The sequence below is a fragment of the Bubalus kerabau genome, chromosome 8 (genome assembly GCF_029407905.1).
Source record: "Bubalus kerabau isolate K-KA32 ecotype Philippines breed swamp buffalo chromosome 8, PCC_UOA_SB_1v2, whole genome shotgun sequence".
In the NCBI taxonomy this organism is placed as follows: Eukaryota; Metazoa; Chordata; class Mammalia; order Artiodactyla; family Bovidae; genus Bubalus; species Bubalus kerabau.
In genome coordinates, this window is record NC_073631.1 from 18,335,747 (window position 1) to 18,357,472 (window position 21,726).

At 42.7% G+C, this 21,726-nt stretch overlaps 1 protein-coding gene across 1 annotated transcript in view; it reads right to left on the reverse strand.

Annotated features, from left to right (window-relative positions):
• COL28A1 (collagen type XXVIII alpha 1 chain) overlaps window positions 1-21,726 on the reverse strand; it is a 181,480-nt gene that overhangs the window by 53,803 nt on the left and 105,951 nt on the right. The window contains exons 26-27 of the mRNA XM_055589814.1: window positions 21,344-21,412; window positions 18,863-18,931 (exon numbers count right to left, since the gene is read on the reverse strand). Coding sequence (XP_055445789.1) covers window positions 18,863-18,931; window positions 21,344-21,412 — 138 coding nt within the window. The remainder of the gene's footprint in view (window positions 1-18,862; window positions 18,932-21,343; window positions 21,413-21,726) is intronic.

The following is a 21,726-nucleotide window of genomic DNA, read 5'->3' on the forward strand; positions in this document are numbered from 1 at the left end:
CTTGATCTCTCCTCCACACTCTAGATTTCTATCCCCAAATACCTACTTCATAGCTCTGATGGAGGTTTAGCTTTTTGTGTCCAAATCAAAATTTTAGACTTTGTGAGCTATTTTTTTTCCATATTAATGCATCCCCATTTTCCTGTAGTTTCTTCCATCTGAGAAAGTGGCAACTCCGTCCTTCCCATTGTTTGGGCCACAAACCTTTGCCATCCTTAACTCCTTTATCTTACATCCCCCACATGCAACCCAGAATCCAGCTGACCAGTTCCAGGAGTGGAATCCCTCCCTTTTTCCACCACTACCACCCTGGGCTAAAGCACCACCATCTCTTACCTGCACTTTGGTTCATACCGTAACTTTTAATTTAGCTTTCTCCTTCCCACATGCTGCCAGGACATGACGGATGTTAGGTCACTCGTCTACCAAAGCTCTCCACTGGTCTCTCATCACACCTCGTGACTCCTTGCATCCCGGTCATCCTGTCCTGATGTTCTTTGAGTACTGCCAGGCATGGATTCTTATCCCAAATCTATCACTAAGAAGCCTCAGAAATCTTCCTACCCACTCCTTGAGCTTCTACCCTGCTTTTCAACGTGCAATATGGAATGTCAAGGGCCAGGGATGCAGAACAAAGAAGGACAAAGAAAATGGCCGACAAGGAAGCATTCTGGCAAAAGAAGCAAAAGCAGGTGGTCAAGGATTCTCCCTCCCAACCGGAGCAGTGCTGCGCTGAGTCTTTTGTTCCTTTAATTCATACTTTCGCCTCCACTATCAGTGCAGCTGTAAACTCTGGGAGGCTGTTTGTTATCCACATTGGCTGATGTTATTAGGATTTAGTTCCAGTTCATGATTCAGCAGCACAGCAACCAGGGTTAAACTTGAGGACATTTTGCTTCTTGTCAAGGCTGTTCACAATGCCACCATTTTATGCAATGAGAAGTGGTAAATTATAAATACAAGTATTTTATGGCTCAGAAAGCATGGACTCTTCTAAACGTGTGGAATACGCTTCCTTCTCATGAGTTCCCAGTCCCATCTCCTACACCAATCTTTACTCAGTATGTGAGAGAATGCATGTAGCAGATGTCTCAGATGGAAAGAAATTTGCTTTATAAAGATGTTTATAGAATCAGACTCTGTAGACTTGTAGTTTTTACTGTGGGTGAAATAAATATCAAGTCAAAATATTAAACAAAATCATCTTATCTTTTGTAAGGTAAAGAGCCCACAAACCCTATCCACTGGTCCCTATTTTCTTCTCCACTGCATGGTATGATCTTTTTAAAAAGTAATTGATTTTTATTTTTTGTCTGTGCGGAGTCTTCAGTGCTGCACCGGCTTTTCTCTAGTTGCAGAGAGCGGGGGCTGCTCTCTAGTTGAGGTGTGTGGGCTTCTCGTTGTGTTGGCTTCTGTTGTTGCAGAGCACAAGCTCTAGGGTGCTTGGGCTTCAGTAGTTGCTGCACGTGGGCTCAGTAGTTGTGGCTCACGGGCTCTGGAACGCTGGTTCAAGAGTTGTGGCACACAGGCTCTGTTATTTCCTGGCATATGGGATCTTCCCAGATCAGGGCTCGGACCCATGTCTCCTGCGTTAGCCACCCTTAGCCACCAGGGAAGCCTTGATCTCTCTTTTAATTAAAACATTTTTTTTGGTACATGGAAACCCTGTAGCATCTAAACACACGTATAGGTGTTTTACTGAACCTCACAGTCACTTCTGTGCCCTAGGTCAGTGCCCAGCACATGGCAGATGCTGACTGATATTTGTTGACTGAATGCTCTGGAAATAGGCAAGATGATAAATATTGAGGAAAGCTATAGACAGGGCTCTTTTTTTTTTATTAGATACCTATATGTACCAGATGAGTTGGTTGGATGGTATCACCAACTCAATGGACATGAGCTTGAGCAAGCTCCAGGAGTTGGTGATGGACAGGGAAGCCTGGCGTGCTGCAGTCCATGGGGTCACAAAGAGTAGGACACGACTGAGCAGCTGAACTGATGTGCCAGGCATGTGTTGGCTGCTCAGGATATGAAAGCAAAAATACAAGACATCTGCCATCTCACAAAGCTCATGGTCTGGTGGTTAGGTAAGAAAACAAGCACCTTTGGTAGAATGTGGGAAGCACTGTGATGGGGGTTATCCGGTAGACCGTGGAAACACAGGATTACGATGACAGGGAGAGCTTCTGCAGGCAGGGCTGTCTAGTGTGTGCTCTGACAAATGAGTAAGAGAGAGCCTGCTGAAGTAAGGGGTGAAAGGGATCTCCCCAAGAAAAGGGAACAATATATGCAAAAGCCCTGGGGCCAGGGAACACAGCTTTCACTGGAAATTAAAAGGCTTTCAGTGTGATTAGATCTTTGGAAGCTAAGGGGTTGAGAAGACTTAAGATTGGGTGCCTAGATCATACAGACTATGGCTAATTTTTTTTAACTGATCTCTTTGCGTATGTGTATTAGCTGCTCAGTCATGTCTGACTCTTTGCAACCCCATAGACTGTAGCCCACCAGGCTCCTGTGTCCATAGAATTCTCCAGGCAAGAATACTGGAGTGAGTTGCCATTCTCTTCTCCAGGAGATCTTTCTGATCCAGGGATCGAACCCGGGTCTCCTGCACTGCAGGTAGATTCTTTACTGCCTGAGCCAACTGGGAAGCCTTATCTCTTTGGATACATGTTAAAAATGTTTCAATTTATTTTCTTGATATATAAATACATACAGGTTTTAAAAATTATAAAATAGATTTTGGATAATATATTTGCATCCATATCTTTACCATGGATGAAGGTTTAGTTTATTAAAAAGACCATTACATATGCTTTCTAATGGCCAATAGAAGACAGATGCCTCTTTTATTGGACTTTGGCAGAGAAGTCAGGTCAAAACAAATGGTACTTCTGTCACATGTATGTGATAAACCTAACAATTTCACCTATGTGTATGAGTATATAATTATCACTGATTGAGGAGAGACAAAGGGCTGAAAGGGAAGCAGGCCAATGCAGAGCGGAAAATTCCACCTTTGTTCTCTTCAGATGCATGATGAGACCATATGTCTCGGGTTAGCATGTTTTATTTTTGTGCCACAGTCCAGATATAAAATATAGTTCAGTATGGTTCAATAGTTCAAGATTCAGTTGGTAGATTTGCAGTCAGATTTATCTATCTGGCATCAATTTTGTCAGGCCACTAGGTATAAATCCTTTCCTAGAAAATTAAATATATGTAAACTAGATTATAAAACTTGGATTTTCAAGTGCCATTCATAATTGCCTCGATTCCTAAATAACCTTCTTAGGTTAATCCTTGTCCTACTACCTCTATTCTCAGACTAGCAGTCACCATTATTCTTTTTAAAAGTCATATCATGCTGTTGGTCAAAACCCAGAAAATTGCTACTCACTTCATTCTGGATATTACCCAAAGTCCTTACAAGGGCCTGTATGGCTATAGGTGATCAGACACGCCTTCAACTTCACTGATGTAACCTTTTTGACCTCATCTCCAGCCACACAACTGTCTCTGCTCTTCTTTAAACAAGCCAGGAGCCTTCCTGCTACCACAGAGCCTTTTCATGAGCTCTCTCTGCCTGGGATGCGCTTCTCTCAGAAATCCACAAGCCTGCCTCCCTCATCTCTTCAGGTCTCTGCTCAAACGTTATCTTCTCATGAGGCCATACACTTAAAACATCATCAAAGCTGTCTATCCTCCTTACCCTGCTCTCTCCTTTATTGCATAATAGTTTAAATCTTCAAGTATACTATATAACTTATTTATTATATTTATTGTCAATAGAATGCAGTTTCTATAAAGATAGGAATCTTTGTCTCCTTTGCTCATAGTATATCCCAAGCACCTAGAATAGAGCCCACATATTTACATATATTCAATAAATATTTATTTGAGTGAGTTACTGAAATAAAAATTTTGTACAATTAGCCAAGACTGAGTATTAGAGTCAGTGTCCTTAATTTTGAGCAGGAAGATGATCTGATTTTAAAATTGGTATATAAACTTATTTTCCTTATATGCAGAACAAAAGCATTCTATTTTGGAGGGCATATTGTGTGTGTGTGTGTTAGTCACTCAGTCATGTCTGATTCTTTGTGACCCCATGGACTATAGCCCACCAAGCTCCTCTGTCCATGGAATTCTCCAGACAAGAATACTAGAGTGGGTTGCCATTCCTTTCTCCAGGGCATCTTCCTGCCCCAGGATCCGTGTCTCCCGCATGGTAGGCAGATTCTTTACCATCTGAGCCACAGTGCATGCATTTGAAAGACATATTAGTGTTATTCATTTCACAATCCTGGAAGAGAGTAAATGTGCACTAATATTTAAGTATATACTTAGCAAGAAAACAGAGTAAATGTGTTTGCTTCACAGAATCATCACAGTAAGGTAATGTAAAAGGGAAGGGCAGATTGAGGTCTGTGGAAGATTTATTTCTTTCTAAAACTAGCATCATCATAATAATAGGAACTATTGACTTAAAACCAACAGGAGCCAGTTGGAGAACTTTCAGAAGACTAGTATTCTAATAGATTAAAAATTTATCTTCTCCTTTGAAATTTAAGAACCACTGTTTAAAGGCGTAATTGCATACGCCAAAAAGAAGTCTTGTAAAAGCTTACTGTCTTTACACCAATGAATAGGAATCAATAATGAATGCTTTAGTACTACTCTTTAAATGTCATCTCTACAAATATGAACCCACAGGAAAATCTGTCCATATCCAAGTCTTATACTTCCTGGCAAAAGCTACAAAGTTGTGAAAATCTAACAACTAAATAGCACTGGGTCTCTCTTTTATTTCTAACTTAATTATTAACTTAAGAGGACCATGGAAAATGTAATGATATTGCGTAATAGTTGGCCTGTCTGATGACAGGAAGTGGAAGGTTAAGTTTCTTCTCCTTAGCTCTTTAATTTATTAGTATTGGTCTTTAAAAGTATTAGATTTAGATCCAATCAATCAAGAATTTACTGAATATATACACTTTGGTTATTGTGGGCAGAACCCACTATGAATACAAAAGAACCACCAGATACAATACTCTTGGGTTTATTCATATAAAACAAGTACCTTTACTTTTATAGCATTCATTGTGGTCCTGTTGCATTGCTGCTGCTAAGTCACTTCAGTCGTGTCCAACTCTGTGTGACCCCAGAGATGGCAGCCCACCAGGCTCCCCTGTCCCTGGGATTCTCCAGGCAAGAACACTGGAGTGGGTTGCCATTTCCTTCTCCAATGCATGAAAGTAAAAAGTGAAAGTGAAGTTGCTCAGTCGTGTCTAACTCCTAGCAACCCCATGGACTGCAGCCTACCAGGCTCCTCCACCCATGGGATTTTCCAGGCAAGAGTACTGGAGTGGGGTGCCATTGCCTTCTCCATGTTGCATTGCAGTAATAGATAATTGGAGCACAAAGATATACTTTGAAGAAAGTGGAATCCAGCACCTTCTGAGTAAACTTCTACCCATTCTGCCAACCAAATATACCAAGTACACAATATACCCTTACAATCTGTAACAGCAAGGTACTTCCACTATTAAGCTCTAAGATTCAGAAAAGAATTTATCATTTCACAAGTTCAGAGTTCTCTTAATGATGGAATTCAAGAATGGTTTATTGAACTAAAGTATAGGCAAATGAACTGTTTTCTGTGTTGACAATGTGGTTACAGGTGGAACTTTACCATCATCTACTGTACAACCTTAATACATTCATTCAATTATTCACTACTTTGTTGATTAATTAAATAAACATTTATTAAGTGATTACTATATGCCAGACACTCCGCTAGGTGGAAATTAGAGATGAATGAAAGAAACAAAATCCTTGCTCTCAAAGAGTTTCTATTTACCAAGAGAAGACAGATAATAAGTAAGCAAAGAAACAAACATTTTCAGATGGTAGTAGTGTTATGAAAATAAAATGGGAGAATATAGAGTGATTGAGAATGGAGTAGGGATCAGATGGTGTGGTCAGACATAGTCTCACTAAGGAGATAACATGAAGGGAAGGATTCAACCATGTCAAAGGCCAACGCAGGAGAAACAAGAGTGCAGAAGGAAGGAACTTTGCTTTTGAAAAACAGAAAGGAAACCAGAGGGCCTTGATTGTATTGAGTGAAATAAAGGAAGATGCAAGATAAAATCAGAGAGACGGGCAGCATCCAGATCATACTCAGCCTTGGAGAGAGTTTTCTTTCCTTTCTTTCTCTTCTTCCCTTTCTTTTCTTTTTCCTTTCAACTTTTAAAATATTGTAGGAAGACTTTAAAGGCTTTTTAAGCAAGAAAGGTATATAGTCTAATTTTTTTTTTCTAAAAGAATGTCTATATAGCATGACTGTGTGGACTTAAAAAACTCAAATAGAAAATCTAGAAATAATTGAAGCTACAACTGAAGCTAAAAATTCAATGAACTGCTTAAACAACAAATTCAGCACAGCTAAAGAAAGATTTAGTCAACTGGAAAATAGACTAGAAAAATATCAGCCATAATGTATCTTGGAAAGACAAGACTGAGAACATAGAAGAACAGATACAGAGGTAGAGGAATGAAAAGATTTAACTAATTATAATTCCAGAAAGATGGAGACAGTATGGGGATGGGAGGACTGGATTGGATTGCTTCAGCAATGAAAGATAAGGAAGAGGATTCCAGAAATAATTTTTAAAATGCTTGTTCACAAACATCAAGAATTCTAACAACTCTTAAGCAAAATAAATAAAAAGAAATCTACATCTGAGTACATCATAGACCCAAGACCATATAAAAAGAGAAAAAAGCCTTAAAAATCACAGAGAAAAGGACAAATTACCATCAGAAGAATAGCTAGTCCACCAGGCAACTTTCCAAGAGCAATAATGGAGGCCAAATGATGGGAGAATCTCCCGTGCACTGAGAGGAAAACCTGTGTGCCTAGAATTCTATACTCAGAAAAGTATGTTGTAAGACGACATTACAGAAAATAAATACAGTTTCACTCAAGCAAAAACAGTGAGAGGTTGTGCCAGTAAAAATTTCCTCTAAAGGATATTCTGAAAAATCCAAGTCAGGCAAAGGACACTGGTTCCAGTATGAGATGCAAGATGGATTAAAGAGAAACAGACTAGTTTGTGAATAAATCTAAATAACTCAGTTCAGTTCAGTTCAGTCGCTCAGTTATGTCCGACTCTTTGAGACCCCATGAATCACAGCACACCAGGCCTCCCTGTCCATCACCAACTCCTGGAGTTCACTCAGACTCACGTCCATCGAGTCAGTGATGCCATCCAGCCATCCTATCCTCTGTCATCCCCTTCTCCTCCTGCCCCAAATCCCTCCCAGCATCAGGGTCTTTACCAATGAGTCAACTCTTTGCATGAGGTAGCCAAAGTGCTGGAGTTTCAGCTTTAGCATCATTCCTTCCAAAGAAACCCCAGGGCTGATCTCCTTCAGAATGGACTTGTTGGATCTCCTTGCAGTCCAAGGGACTCTCAAGAGTCTTCTCTAACACCACAGTTCAAAAGCATCAATTCTTCAGCACTCAGCCTTCTTCACAGTCCAACTCTCGCATCCATACATGACCACTGGAAAAACCATAGGCTTGACTAGACGAACCTTTGTTGGCAAAGTAATGTCTCTGCTTTTGAATATTTTATCTAGATTGGTCATAACTTTCCTTCCAAGGAGTAAGCATCTTTTAATTTCATGGCTGCAGTCACCATCTGCAATGATTTTGGAGCCCCCAAAAATAAAGTCTGACACTGTTTCCACTGTTTCCCCATCTATTTGCCATGAAGTGATGGGACCAGATGCCATGATCTTCGTTTTCTAAATAACTCAGGATCATATAAAAATATTTTGAAGGATTTAAAATCAATTAAAATATAAGAACACAAGAATAATATTAGCATAGGGGTTGTTGGGGCCAGTGTGAGGAAAGCAGGAGACACTCCATTTTGTAGCCTGCCATCCTTCTTAAAGACTGGATGTGAACTGGGCCTAAGCCCTGCCCAAGTGAGGAGACCGTTGCTAATGAAAAGCAGATCTCCTGGAGACTTCCCTCCCTACAGACGGCAAATGGAGATTGTAGTTGAGGTCAGGCTGCCCCTGTTGAATTAACCATGGAGACATCCCCCCTTGATGTATAATCATTGTTGCCCCCCCCCCCATCCATCAACCTTAATTGTTTGTTCTCCTAGCACCTGCTTATTGTAAAACTCAGTCATATACAACAAAGAGATTGCTAACAGTGTCAGACTTTATTTTTTGGGGCTCCAAAATCACTGCAGATGGTGACTGCAGCCATGAAATTAAAAGACGCTTACTCCTTGGAAAGTTATGACCAACCTAGATAGCATATTGAAAAGCAGAGACATTACTTTGCCAACAAAGGTTCGTCTAGTCAAGCCTATGGTTTTTCCAGTGGTCATGTATGGATGCGAGAGTTGGACTGTGAAGAAAGCTGAGTGCTGAAGAATTGATGCTTTTGAACTGTGGTGTTGGAGAAGACTCTTGAGAGTCCCTTGGACTGCAAGGCCATCAAACCAGTCAATCCTAAAGGAAATCAGTCCTGAATATTCACTGGTGGGATTGATGCTGATGCTGAAGCTTCAATACTTTGGCCACCTGATGCAAAGAGCTGACTCATTGGAAAAGACTCTGATGCTGGGAGGGATTGGGGGCAGGAGGAGAAGGGGACAACAGAGGATGAGATGGCTGGATGGCATCACTGACTCGATGGACGTGAGTCTGAGTGGACTCCAGGAGTTGGTGATGGACAGGGAGGCCTGGCGTGCTGCGATTCATGGGGTCGCAAAGAGTTGGACACGACTGAGCGACTGATCTGAACTGAACATGTAACCAGTCACCTGGGGGAGGGAGAGCAGTAATAAACTGCACTCCACTGTCTTGAGTGTCTTCTGAGGTGTTTTCTGTGACTCCAGATTCCACAACAGGGTAAATAAGAGCAAGTATTGAAAAAAAGAGGAAGAAAAATTTATAAATTCCTAACTAGTAAAGGGAAAAAACACAACAGTTAAAAATTAATACATCTTTAAAAGGGAAAGAAAATATTAAAAAAAGAAATGGAATAAGTGGGACAAATAGTTCAAAATTAGAAGGTAAAAATAAACGTTAAACGTTCACTAACTGCATTAAATGTAAATGAATTAATGCAAAAGACATACATTGTCAGATTGGTGTTTTAAAAATCCACATATTTGTTGTCGAAAAGAAACATGTAAAGTAAGAGGGTACAAAAAGGCAGAAGTTAAAGGATGACAGAGGAATACCAGGAAAATTTAACCAAAAGATAGTAACTCCATTAATCTCCGGTAGTTGAAACTTTAAGGTCAAAAGCGTTATTAAGCATAGAATCCTAAAGAAGTCAGCATGACCAATTTCCTATTTTCTTTCTTTCCCTTTCTCCTCCTTCCTCCTCATCCCCCCTCTCTGACTTAGCAGCAGACAGTTTTGTTGCCTGTTTTTCTCCATTTCCATATTCTTTGCTCTTCTCACTTGGTCTCCCAGGGCAGAGTCCACACCCCGTGGACCTCTGAGTCTCGTCGTGATCATGTGAGAAGCAGTTCCTAATAATTCAAAAGAATTATTGCTTGAAGAATCTTTCATAGGATGAAAGGGAGATTATCCTGAGGTTAGCTGTCAGTCTGAACCACCGATACCATAAAACTCCACAATCTTTGCTTTGTTAGGGATTCTGTGAGTGACCTTGAACAGGTAACGTAACTTCCTTTCCCTTTGCTTGTTATATTTAAAATAAGAAGTCTGCAACTAGATAAGCAGTGATGCTGATAACAAAAAGCCAATCACTGTAAAGACATCTATAAAGGCAATAAAAAGTTTAGATTACAGACTGGTTGGCTACCACTGACTTGTCACAGAGATTTGCGGTACAAAAGAGTATGTCCTTCCACCACCCAAATCGGAAAGGACTTGATAAGCTTTGGAATGTGTGACTAATTTCTTGGTTATAACAGCCTCACCACAAGGCAGCTACACACATCAGCCTAAATCTTGCTGTAATTCCTAGCCTTGTGCCTGGTGATTGATTTAAAGGGTAACAAAGCTCCTGGCTGGGACACAACTGTGCTTGGGGAAAAAGTAGTACTTTTATGCTACTTTCTTTTTAAAAATTTATATTATCAAGAAAAAAGAAACCTCACTGTATATTAGTATATCTCACATCTCCAAGGGCCAAGTTTATATCACCAGGTACAAAAACATTTTTGACTTTTCCAAATTTAATTATGAAAGTCTTAAATGGACCTTTTCCTCTCTCTGACATCTACCTTGACTTTGATTACTACCCAACACATAGTTGTTTCAGGAAAGCCATCTAGAGCTGTGAGTGACCTTGGAACATGACTTAACATACCTGTGCCTAGGTTTCTGAAAGCCTGCCTCACAGGCTGGTGAAGCTGAAATAAGATAACATGGGAAATTTAGAGATTAGAGTATGGCCCTAGATGCCTCTCCAAGCTCTGAGTAGTAAAGGTGCCTCTGACCTCACTGAACAAAAAGCGGGAAGCATATATACTAGTATCTTACTTCTAACCAAGCATTTAAAGGTGGGGAAAAGATAAAATATATTTTATTAATTTTCAACAGTGAAATTCATGGGCTATCAACATGGTAGCAGCACCTAAGGGTAGTCTCTCCATGTCCTTTACTCAGCTTGGTTTTATATGGACCATCTGTTACAAGAATGAAAAGAAATACATATATAGTATTTATATCTTTGTATATTAGATAAATGTGATTGGATGGGCAAGAGGCGCAGAGGGAGGGAGGGAAAAGAAAAAGAACAATCTAAAATGGCAGCATGGAAAAGGAAATGGCAACCCACTCCAGTGCTCTTGCCTGGAGAGTCCCATGGTCAGAGGAGCCTGGTGGGCTACAGTCCGTGGGGTTGCAAAAGTCAGATATGACTGACCGTAGCATGCACACAATGCCAGCATGCTCACATAATTATGAATTATGTAGTAGCTTTAGTATGCAACTGCTCAAATGAAATCTTTCATATAATTTTTAACTTAAGGTGCTAATTTAAATTTTTTTTTTTTTAATATTCAGCACCAAAATATGGCATTGGATACTATCTTTATTACCAAGACTTTAGTCCTTTTGACTTTTCTTTTGGAATTAGGGAAACCATAGTAAATCTTGGGGCAGGATACAATACATACTTGGGAAAAAATGACTTGGAAATCAGTTTTTCCTTTGGGTTCATAGTAGCGCAAGGATGCTGGGAGATATCAGTCTTCTGTGATGGTCACTAGTCACTGCACAGGCCCTTGTCCATGGTAACTAGACAGTTAAAAGAAGCTGGTAATGATGATTCAAGCCCCACTAAATTGAGAGTTTAATATTTTCATCCAAAGTCTGATTTGGGAAATGGGCCATTTAAAAAGGAAATTTCAATAATGCGATTAACATAGGAAAATATTGGGTTGTCCACAAAGTTCATTTGAGTTTTTCCATAACATGTTATAGAAAATCCTGAATGAACTTTTTGGTTCACCCCAATGTTATACCATATGCTCAGATTCAGATTCAGGAATTAAAAAAAAAAAAAAAAGATACTATCCTTTATCTTAATTGGCTTGAAGAAATGAGAGGCACTTGGCCCAAGAGGGAAATGAAAGTGAGATATACAGCTAAGCTCAGAGCCAATCCCCGCCCCCAGCTAATAAATGCAAACTGCCCCTGACCTAAGCAACCTATAGTGTAGAGAGTATTATGGGATCTGTTCTTTAGGCTTTGGTTTCTAACCATGCAATTGTTTTTAATTTGGTTTTAAAAAGTAATAATAATAAAAAAAGTTTAAAGGTATGAGGATGACTTCAGTGTCTGAAAATAGATTTGTGGACTTTGATGACCAGACTCAATTTTTAGCCACAGCCCTCCCTGCTGCCGCAGGCACTTTGGCAGGTGTCATCCCAAAACAACAAACCGTTTCACGGTTTAAACTCTCAGGTAGCTCCAATCTCTCCTTTCTACATAGAGGAATCATTATAGGAATTTGAAAATTGCAGTACAGGAAAGCATTAGAAGTTATTTCAGAGATGGTTTCTGGCATAAAGATACACTAAGTTATGCTGTCAACTTATCCCTTATTCGGAGAAGGCAATGGCAACCCACTCCAGTACTCTTGCCTGGAAAATCCCATGGGTGGAGGAGCCTGGTAGGCTGCAGTCCATGGGGTCGCAAAGAGTCAGACACAACTGAGCAACTTCATTTTCACTTAGTTTCACGACTTAGTTTCATGCATTGGAGAAGGAAATGGCAACCCACTCCAGTGTTCTTGCCTGGAGAATCCCAGGGACGGGGGAGCCTGGTGGGCTGCCGTCTCTGGGGTTGCACAGAGTTGGACACGACTGAAGCGACTTAGCCGCAGCAGCAGCATATCCCTTATTGTTTCAGTTTAATTTCTAAGCTGTGCTCAGGTTGAATACAGTGAGCATACTGTTACTGCAGTTGGTTTTGTGGTCTATTTTTGATGCTGTTGTTAGATTGTGGTCAGGAGGAAGAAAGAAAAATTTAAACTGAAATATCAGAAAGTCACCATGTTAAAATACGTGTGAGTGTGTGAGTTGCTCCCTTAGTAATATTAACACCATCAGACGCACGGTGCTGAGGTTCTGAGCTTAGAAGACTAAAACAATTTCTGTGTGCCGGTATACCTTAGCCTTTCTTTGTGTGTGTGTGTGCTCAGTTGCTTCAGTCGAAGTGTCCAGCTCTTTGCGACCCCATGGACTGTAGCCTACCAGGCTCTTCTGTCCATGGGATTCTCCAGGCAATAATACTGGAGTGGGTTGCCATGCCCCACTCCAGGGATATTCTGAACCCAGGGATCAAACTCATGTCTCCTGCATCTCCTGCATTGTAAGTCCACTCTTTACCACCGAGCCGTGGGGGATGTCCCAGGTATTTGCAACTTACTGTACATTGAACCTATCCCTGACTTCTTAGAAGTGAGAATTTTTCCTCCTTAAGTCAGTTTCATTTCAATGAATGAATCATTTCTATTTCACCTTTAAAGAGGGCAATTTCCCATGCTGTAACAAGTCCACTCTAATAAAATATCTAGTCACATGGATTCTGGAGGCACTTTCAGTGTGATCAGGGTCACAGGGGCGGGCAGGGGGGAGGCAAATGGAAAGATGGCAGGTTCCCTGTGAGATTCCCACCACAGCACGCTGACATCTGTCGAGCTTTAGCCTTTCTGGTGAAGAGACACCAGAAGGTGGCCCACATACCCGATGCATGGAATTTACAGAACTACAGTTGCTTCAATATAGTTGAAAAGACTAACCAAAAAAAAATCTACCTGAGATTTGACATTAAGCTTAAACACTGAGCCAAGAATCTTACAAAGTTCTGGGTTCTACTTTGAATTGCTAATCAGAGAGCTTTGGTGGGAGAAGGCTGTTTTCTTTCTGGCTGTTCCTGTGCAAGCTGGGCTGACTCACCCACCATCACACCCCTGCTGATTTCCATCGCTGCTGGCTTCCCATGCAATGTCCTGGGACTCTAGCCCTTCCCTTATTCTCCACGCAAGCCTGATCACCCACCAGCTTCTCCATCTCCCAATGTGGGGCTCATTGCACCAGCTCTGCTTCCTGCCTCTCTTGCCATCCCCATCTCTCTCCAGCCTTTGAACCACAGATCTCCTGCCAGGTTTCAGGCGGCCCTCTTACTTTGTCCCTGGCTCTGCCAAAGACAGGAACGAGCATTTCCTGTTTGTTCCCTGGTCCCACTACACCCCCAAGCCTCCTCCAGCTCTTTGGCTAGTTCTCAGCACGTCTACTCAAGGCAGTTTCTAAATTATCCACTGGTACTTCTGCTGCTGCTTGAAATAAGTAAGAAGACAGCAAGACTGAGGGTTTTGTTTTGTTTTTTTTTGGGAGGAGGGTGGCGGGGAACATAGGATAAAAGGAATGATAAAGCTGAACCCAGTCCTTGTAAACCAGGTGACTGCTCCCTACAGTATCGGGAGAGTGACAGGCAGTCTGGAAGTTGCCATGGAGACCGCTCTTGCTTTCTGTTTTCTTCCTGAAGCACCAGCATACTTCAGAATAATGTGTAACTTTACATTTTCCATCTTTCCTAGAAGCTGGTTCCATTTTGCCTGGCAGCAATTGCCAGCTCTGTAATGAACCCTGGGCTCCTCTTCTTCCTGGGCACACAGTGTACGCCACCTTTCCGTGAGACTAGCTCTTGCCGATGAAACGTGGGCAGAGGTGCTGTGTGTCGCCTCTTGGCCCGGACTTTTAGGAAGCAGGTGTGCCTCTTCCACACCCTCCCCTTTCTGCTGGCTGAGTATGAGTGGTAGGGACCCCTCCGATGGAGAAAACATAAATGGAAGTGGAGATTCTCTGAAATTCTATGCGGAAGGAAATTGTCCACCAGTGAGGAAGACTCCCTTTGGCGTGCCATGTGAATGAAAACCTCAATTGTGTTTCAGCCTTTATATGTTTGTGGCGGTCTTTTTGGTACACATGTCAGGCCTACTCTAATTAATGCAATCAATATTTCAGGTTTAAGAACACTAAATCATATGAATGTCAGAATCTGCGCCTTCATCCTAGAAAACACAAGAGGGACTAGTCGAAAGGGAGGGAAAGCAAGAAGAAATTATAATGTGAATAACTCCAACCATTTACTGCATATGTAACCATGCATTGAACCTTGTTTTAAACACATTACACGTACTGTCTCATTTAATTTCATTTATTTCCTGTAACAACTTTAGAAAACAGTACTATTATTATCCCCATTATTCAGATGTGGAAACTGAGGCAAGACGTGCAGTGCTCAGGAAACCACAATTCAGATCAGTTGATTCCATAGCCCAGGCTCTGGTTGAGAAACCACTACTGTGTACTAGGCATTCTGTACAATTTTATCTTCACAACACCTATTGCAAAATAGCTTTATTATCGCCATTTTAAAGATGAGGAAGCTTTGAAGTTCCTCAAAGATAAAAACCTTATACAACTAGACATATTCAGGCCAAGGTCTTATTTGGCTCTCAAGCTCATTCTCTGTCAGACCCTTAAGGTCAGAATCTAGATAGAGCGGTGAGGTCACTGGGACTCAGTTTCCCTCCGCTTCTGGGCCCCAGGAGTCTCCGGGGTTGATCTGTTAGCTCTGTGACCCTGGAACCACTCTTGTCATCACGCTTTGTCAGCTTTGGAGATACTGGGATTTCCACCCCGTAGTGTTCACCAGATTCCCCCGGCACGTCATCAAGACTGTTTGCTCACACTGATAACAAACTGGTGAGGCCTGAAATATTATCAGCCCATCCTTGGTCACAGCCTAACTACAGGGAGTACTTCCTCAGTCAGTGAGAGATCAGTCATGTTCAGGCCTCAGCGGAGAATGGAAACCGGTGGCATGGAGGCCCATTCATTTAATGAATAAAGGGTTTACACGCAGCTGGAGTCATAGTCTAGTCCACACCTCTGTCTTGGAAACTCCTAAAGTCATAGAGGGCCACCAGGAATCCTCTTTTTACAAAGACCTCCTGATCCTCTGAGAAAAACATACTCTGGGAATGTCAAGGCTGATTGGGACACAAGAACTGAGTTGAACAAAGGTGGAGCGAGGGTGTGCCTCCTGCATAGAAATGCAGAGTGGAGGTCGGTCGTTTCTGTCTGTCCTCATACTTGGTGTTTTAACCTCGATGACCCACCCTCTCAGTCTCTCTCTCTGGGGCCCTCCAGAGCTGACACATCAAGCCATTCCTCAAGACCAAGCCCCATCCTTCCTCCTTCCTGACTTAATCTGAGGACTACTCTGCTACTGACGTAACGGGAGAACACGATCAGTGCTGGGGGCTCACGGTGGGACAGCACGGGGCATCACGCAAGCCCCGACCAGTGCCGTGAGTCTGAAAGGCCAAGGCCACTGAGGAACCAGAGACCAGTGTCTTGTATTCATTCAATTCACTCAACGTGTGTGGTTGAGAGAAGCACTGGGGCCCCTGAAGGAGCTGGAGCTCGCCTGCAGCGTGCAGCCAGCCCGGCCACAGCAGGGACTGCAGAGCAATGGTGGGAGGTGACTGTGGTGCCCTGGGGAGTGAGCCCATCGTGTTGTCTGGGGCTCCCACAGCAGCAGGCTTGGCTGGTCCTAGAGCCCTGGGAGGGGCAGGAGGAGAGGGTGCCCAGAAGCTCATGTCTTCCACACTGAGAACCAGAAGATTACGCAGGGGTATGGGAGGGGCAGCCCCACATTCCTTCTAGTCATGCCCATCCCTTCTGCAGATTGTAGACAGAGGGGGTCTTGGATAAATCCTTGCCTGATCATGCCACCCTGCTCTGACTTTCAGTCACTCTAGGCCTGAGACCAGACTCATTACTGTGGCCTACAGGACTCTTGCCTAACCCTGTAAACCCATTCATTTCACCGTGCCACCCCCTCTAGACTCTCTGGAGCTCAAAAAGTGATCATTTGATGTCTCTAAACCCCTTGAGGACAAAGTTCCCATCTTTTCACTCATCGTTTTGTTCTGCACATAGCCTACTTGTCTGATATAGATGGTGCTCAGTCAGGGTTGGTTGGTTGGGTGAATGCATGTGCACTCAGTTGCTCAGTTGTGTCCAGCTCTGTGTTTCCCCACGGACTGCAGCCTGCCAGACTCCTCTGTCCATGGGATTCTCCAGGCAACAATACTGGAGTAGGTTGCCATGCGTGCCCTCCTCCAAGGGATCTTCCCAACCCAGGGATCAAACCCATGTCTCCTACATCTCCTTCACTGGCAGATGAGTTCTTTGCCACTAGCGCCAGCGGGGAGCCCTAGGTTGGTTGAATAATTGAATGTAAAGCCAATGTTCTAGGACCTAAGGTGGAGCAAATCACTTCTGTGATAGCAGCCTGAGCCCCTTATTTTCCCCATGGTTGGGATGACATCAAGAGACAGGGTACAAATTGGGCCCTGACATGAACATTTAATAACAAGGGCTTCCATCAGAGTCTCATGAACAGACATGCCAGCTAAAGCAGATTTTACCAATTCAAATAGTTTTTTAGAAATGGGTGTGAAATAGATTCAACAAATGAACATAAGAAATGAAACTTTGCTAAGTGTGGAGCCTTAAAATGACTCGGAGGAACACCACCAATTTGATTTCTCAGTTCTCTCCCTTTTGGAGGGATGGTGCGAGCCAGGGCCAGAAAAATGAGGTGGGCATCCTGAGAGAAATGTTTGCCCTGCTGCCAGAAGGATGGCAGTATGTCTAGAGGAGGCTTGTGAGGCAGCCTTGGTCCAGGCTCACTGCCAACAGCATCAGGCCCCAACCCTCAGTGGAGGAAAAACTTCCCTCACTTCTGATAGGACTGGATACGTGGCAGTGTTCATTTTGGTTCTTTCCTTATGATGGTGGTTTTCCCACCATAGTTTCACTCAGGAGGGACTTTGACCATGGCCTAACCTGGAGACTGCAAGGAAGGGCAGGGCACCAGGTGACTCAGAACTGGTGAGGATTAGTTAAGCACAACTCAAGAGGCCCCTTTGTTAATAAGGAAATAGTTCCCAGATAACAAAGGGGGAAAGCTGGCAGAGAATTTAACACGGCAGTGATAACGAACTAATAGCACACGTGAACTGAGCCAATCATGGGTTCGTTGCTCAAGCAAACTCGTAAATTCCAAACCATCTTTCAACTGTAGAACTTAAAAGATGAAGTGTGAGAGGAGCTGTTTACAAGGAAGTAGGTTTCTGCTGGGTTTCCCAGTGCTTGCAGGCTACTGGTCATGTGAGCTGACCTTTGCTTGGGTACTCAGCCCTACAGATGAACAACTGTTACTTAAAGACCAGCAGCGGAAGCCCTAGATGTTGCGTGATAGATTGGAAGGTTTAACACGGATTCAAATGAGTTTTGCTCTTTTGAGTTAAGAACTCACTCTTAACACAGGAGTAGGTGGCTTAATTTCAACACAGGATTTTTCACATGTATTATCTTCAGCTCCTACTGTCTCCCACTTACTAAGAAATTCTGCCACCTGAAAACGAGTTTGTTTTGAATGCTTCCACTTTTTTAGAGTCATTGTCAGTTACCCACGAGGGAATTACTCTGTTTTGAAGGTTAACCACTGTCGTTTATTTGGGGGGAAATAAATAGAATGAGAGTGAGCCGGTAAAAAATAAATACATAAATCAACACATTAGAAGAGGGAACTCTTTAAATTACACAGTAGCCTGTGGATGCCAGATTCTGTCTACTGAGGCGGGGAGACCTTGGGAGTCCCATCTCACGAGACAGGCCTGCTGTGGCGGAGACGGAAATCAAGCAGAATGCAATGGTTGTAAACACTAGTAGCAGAGAGTCGGCGTTCTCACCTGGACGCTCAGGAGAATCACATGGGCGGCTCTTAAACCCACAGGACTCAAACTCTGCCCCCAAGAGATTCAGATGTCCTTCCTCTGGGGTAAGACAACAGCATTATTCAAAAGCTTCCCCGGGTGATGCCTCTGTGAGCTAAAGCCGGAAACTCGGGCATCCCTGGGCTAAGAATGGAGGCTGCCGGTGAGGAAGGTGAAGGGAGCACACGCAGTGGGGGCACAGACTCCCCGTTCAGCTCAGAAACCCACAGAACCGCAAACCGCCGTGACCGTTCAGTTCCGCTGCAAGCTACTTACGGAACACTAAGCTTTTGTGAAGCAAGTGTACTCTTACCGCGTTTCCACTTTTGGACGATGCCTCTAAATACCGGATGCGATTTTAACTGCTAAGCTTACATTAAGTCCATTGCTTAATAGCCATGTTTTGTATTATCTACAGCCTCTTCTCCCCCTCGCCCTAGTGCGTTGAGAGGCGACCCTAGCACAATTCCATTCACTTACTTTGATTCCTTGTAATCCATAGCCAGGGGAGCCAGGAGGGCCAGGCAAGCCTTTCTGCCCGATGTCACCCTATTAGAAGACACAGAGAAATTGGAGAGAAGGTAAGGAGATTTAGAAACGAGCAACAGATTACTGCTCTTAGCTGCATTCTCACTGCAGTCTTTCCATATTGATATAAAGCAGGGTTTTTCCAAAAATTTTAAACCACACAATCCTTTCGAACATTTTTACATGTAATCCAGCTATAAAGCGATAAGGCAGAACTGCTGGATGTAAGCAGAAGTGTTGGGCCCATAGCCTTGCCCGCTTGGGCTTCTCCTACTGCCCTAAACACCAGGCGTTCAAACACGGCTCACACATAATTCTAGGTAGCCTTTACTATTTTGCACCATTTCAATACAGCATATTAATTCATGGGGGTTGAACTTAAAGATTCAGCAGGTTTCCTTGCTGGCTCAGGGGTAAAGAGTCTGCCTGCCAATGCAGGAAGATCCCTGGGTCAGGAAGAACCCCTGGAAAAGGGGATGGCAACCCACTCCAGTATTCTTGCCTGGAGAATCCCATGGACAGAGGAGCCTGGCGGGCTATACAGTCCATGGGGTCACAAAAGGTCGGACACGACTGAGTGACTATCACTTTCACTGTACTATGTCACCCAATTTCAATATAGCACATTAATTCACAGAGTTTGCAGTTAAAGACTCAGCACCTATTGACATGCATCAGAGTTGAATTGCTAAGAAAATATGTAAATGAAGCAAAAAGTATGTCAGTTCCCACTATATGTTCCTTACAGCATAATTTGACCCCATGTTTCTTGAGGAAAGACTTCTGTGGTCAAGTAAGATTGGGAAATGTTTACACCATGGATGTGCCTCTCCTTATAGATCCCTGGGGCAGGTGAATATATTAAAGCCTCTAAGAAATCCCACAATAGAAAGGTTAGTTTAACTTTGTTGATCCCAGAAGTTCCCTAATTAACATTTTGGCGAAACGAACTTTCAGGCATCCTGAGTTAATCAAAGTTACTGTGTAGGTCAGTCTTTTCCTTTCCACTATGGGGAAAAACTTTACTTTTTTTTCTGATTACAAGAACTTATTGGAGAAAAAGTAAAAATAGAAGTGAAAATTACAATGAAAAAAAAAATCAACCCATCGTTCCATCACCCAGTGATAACAACTACTAACATCTCAGAGGGATCTCCATCCATTTAAAGGGATCTGTATGGTTAAGAAATAGCCCACTGTCACAATGGAATTGATGAACAAAAAAAAAGATAAACTAAGAACCTTGGTAATTCTAGGATCCTCAGTCAAATCTTTGATTCACAAAGCTCTCTTTCCTCTCTGATAATAGGATTCTAATTCACTTCTGTGCATTTGGGCTATGAATATACCTGTCTGTAGTTTGAATTTGTGATGGGTGGCTCTCTGAAACCTGTTTTCCCTATGAATACGCCTGATATTTCTTTATTGCTGTTAAGTCATTAAGTTGTGTCCAACTCTTTGCAACCCCGTGGACTGTAGCCCACCAGGCTCCTCTGTCCATGGGATTTCCCAGGCAAGAATACTAGAGTGGGTTGCCATTCTCTTCTCCAGGGAATCTTTCTGACCCAGGGATCAAACCCGTGTCTCTTGCATTGGCAGGCAGATTCTTTACTGCTGAGCCACCTGGGAAGTGATATTTCCTTACCTGCCTCTTTGAACAAATCAAAGGAATATTTGTTGAGCAAATGAATGAGCAATTAAAACTGGGCTCCTCAACCCGAGCATAATTAACATTTTGAGCTGGATGATTCTTCAGTATGGAAGGCTGTCCTGTGCATCCCAGGCATCAACCCACTAGATCCCAGTAGCCCTCCTTCCCCAGTGGGAATTGACGCCCAGAATGATTCCAGACACTGCCAAAGGTCCCCCTGGGTGGAGAGGGGAGGACAAAATCTCCCTCATTGAAAAACACTGGATTAAAAGAATAGATGGATAAATAACCACCAAATTGGAGGTGACAAAAGGAAGAGAAATAGAATGAGAGCAAAGGGAGCCAAAGGAAGTTCCTCTCGGTTTCTACGGGGACAGTAAACTAGGCTCTTGCACTGGGGCCCTGAGAGAGTAGACCGTGCATGCGGGTCACAACAGACCCATCACCTGTTACCAGGTGGCCTGAGGCACCTCTGGCCAAAGTAAACACAGGCTTCTTAATGTTAGCACAGCCTCTAAGGGACCTGGGAATATTTTGAGCACTTTGCAATCACTTTTTAAAGAGGCGTTAACTTTCTAATTTCTTTGGGAGGAAGCAAATGACTTTATATGCTTAAATGTTCTATTTTACTGAAAGTTCACGATAATGAAAATCTAAGGCTGTTCATCAGTATCAAGAAAAAATAAGTCAACATGATATGAGCACTTCCTGGACACTAAATGTTTCCTTGGTCATCTGGATGGCACCTGACCCGTACCCAGAGCACAGACCTGCGGACTCACCTTTGGCCCTGGGGTTCCTATGCCCCGAGGCCCAGGGGGCCCTGGAGGGCCTCTGACGCCAGGATCTCCCTGAAGAAACACAATGAATGACAAGTTGTTGATTTAAGAAAGTGCTGTGTATCATATTTCATATAAAATTTCATATGATAATATTTTCTATGAATTTTCATATTCAGAAATATACTGTAAAATCCCAAACCCTTGAATTTGACTAAGATAATAATCTTTTCTTCCAGATCATTTTTCTATATTTGATCAACAGTATTATCTCTCTTTGTTTTCATTTCTTATTGCCATTTATCAAGCCAACTGATATGGGTTCATTTCAAAGCAATCAAGTTAATTAGCTTCTTGGAAACCTTAATATATACTTTTTGGAGCTC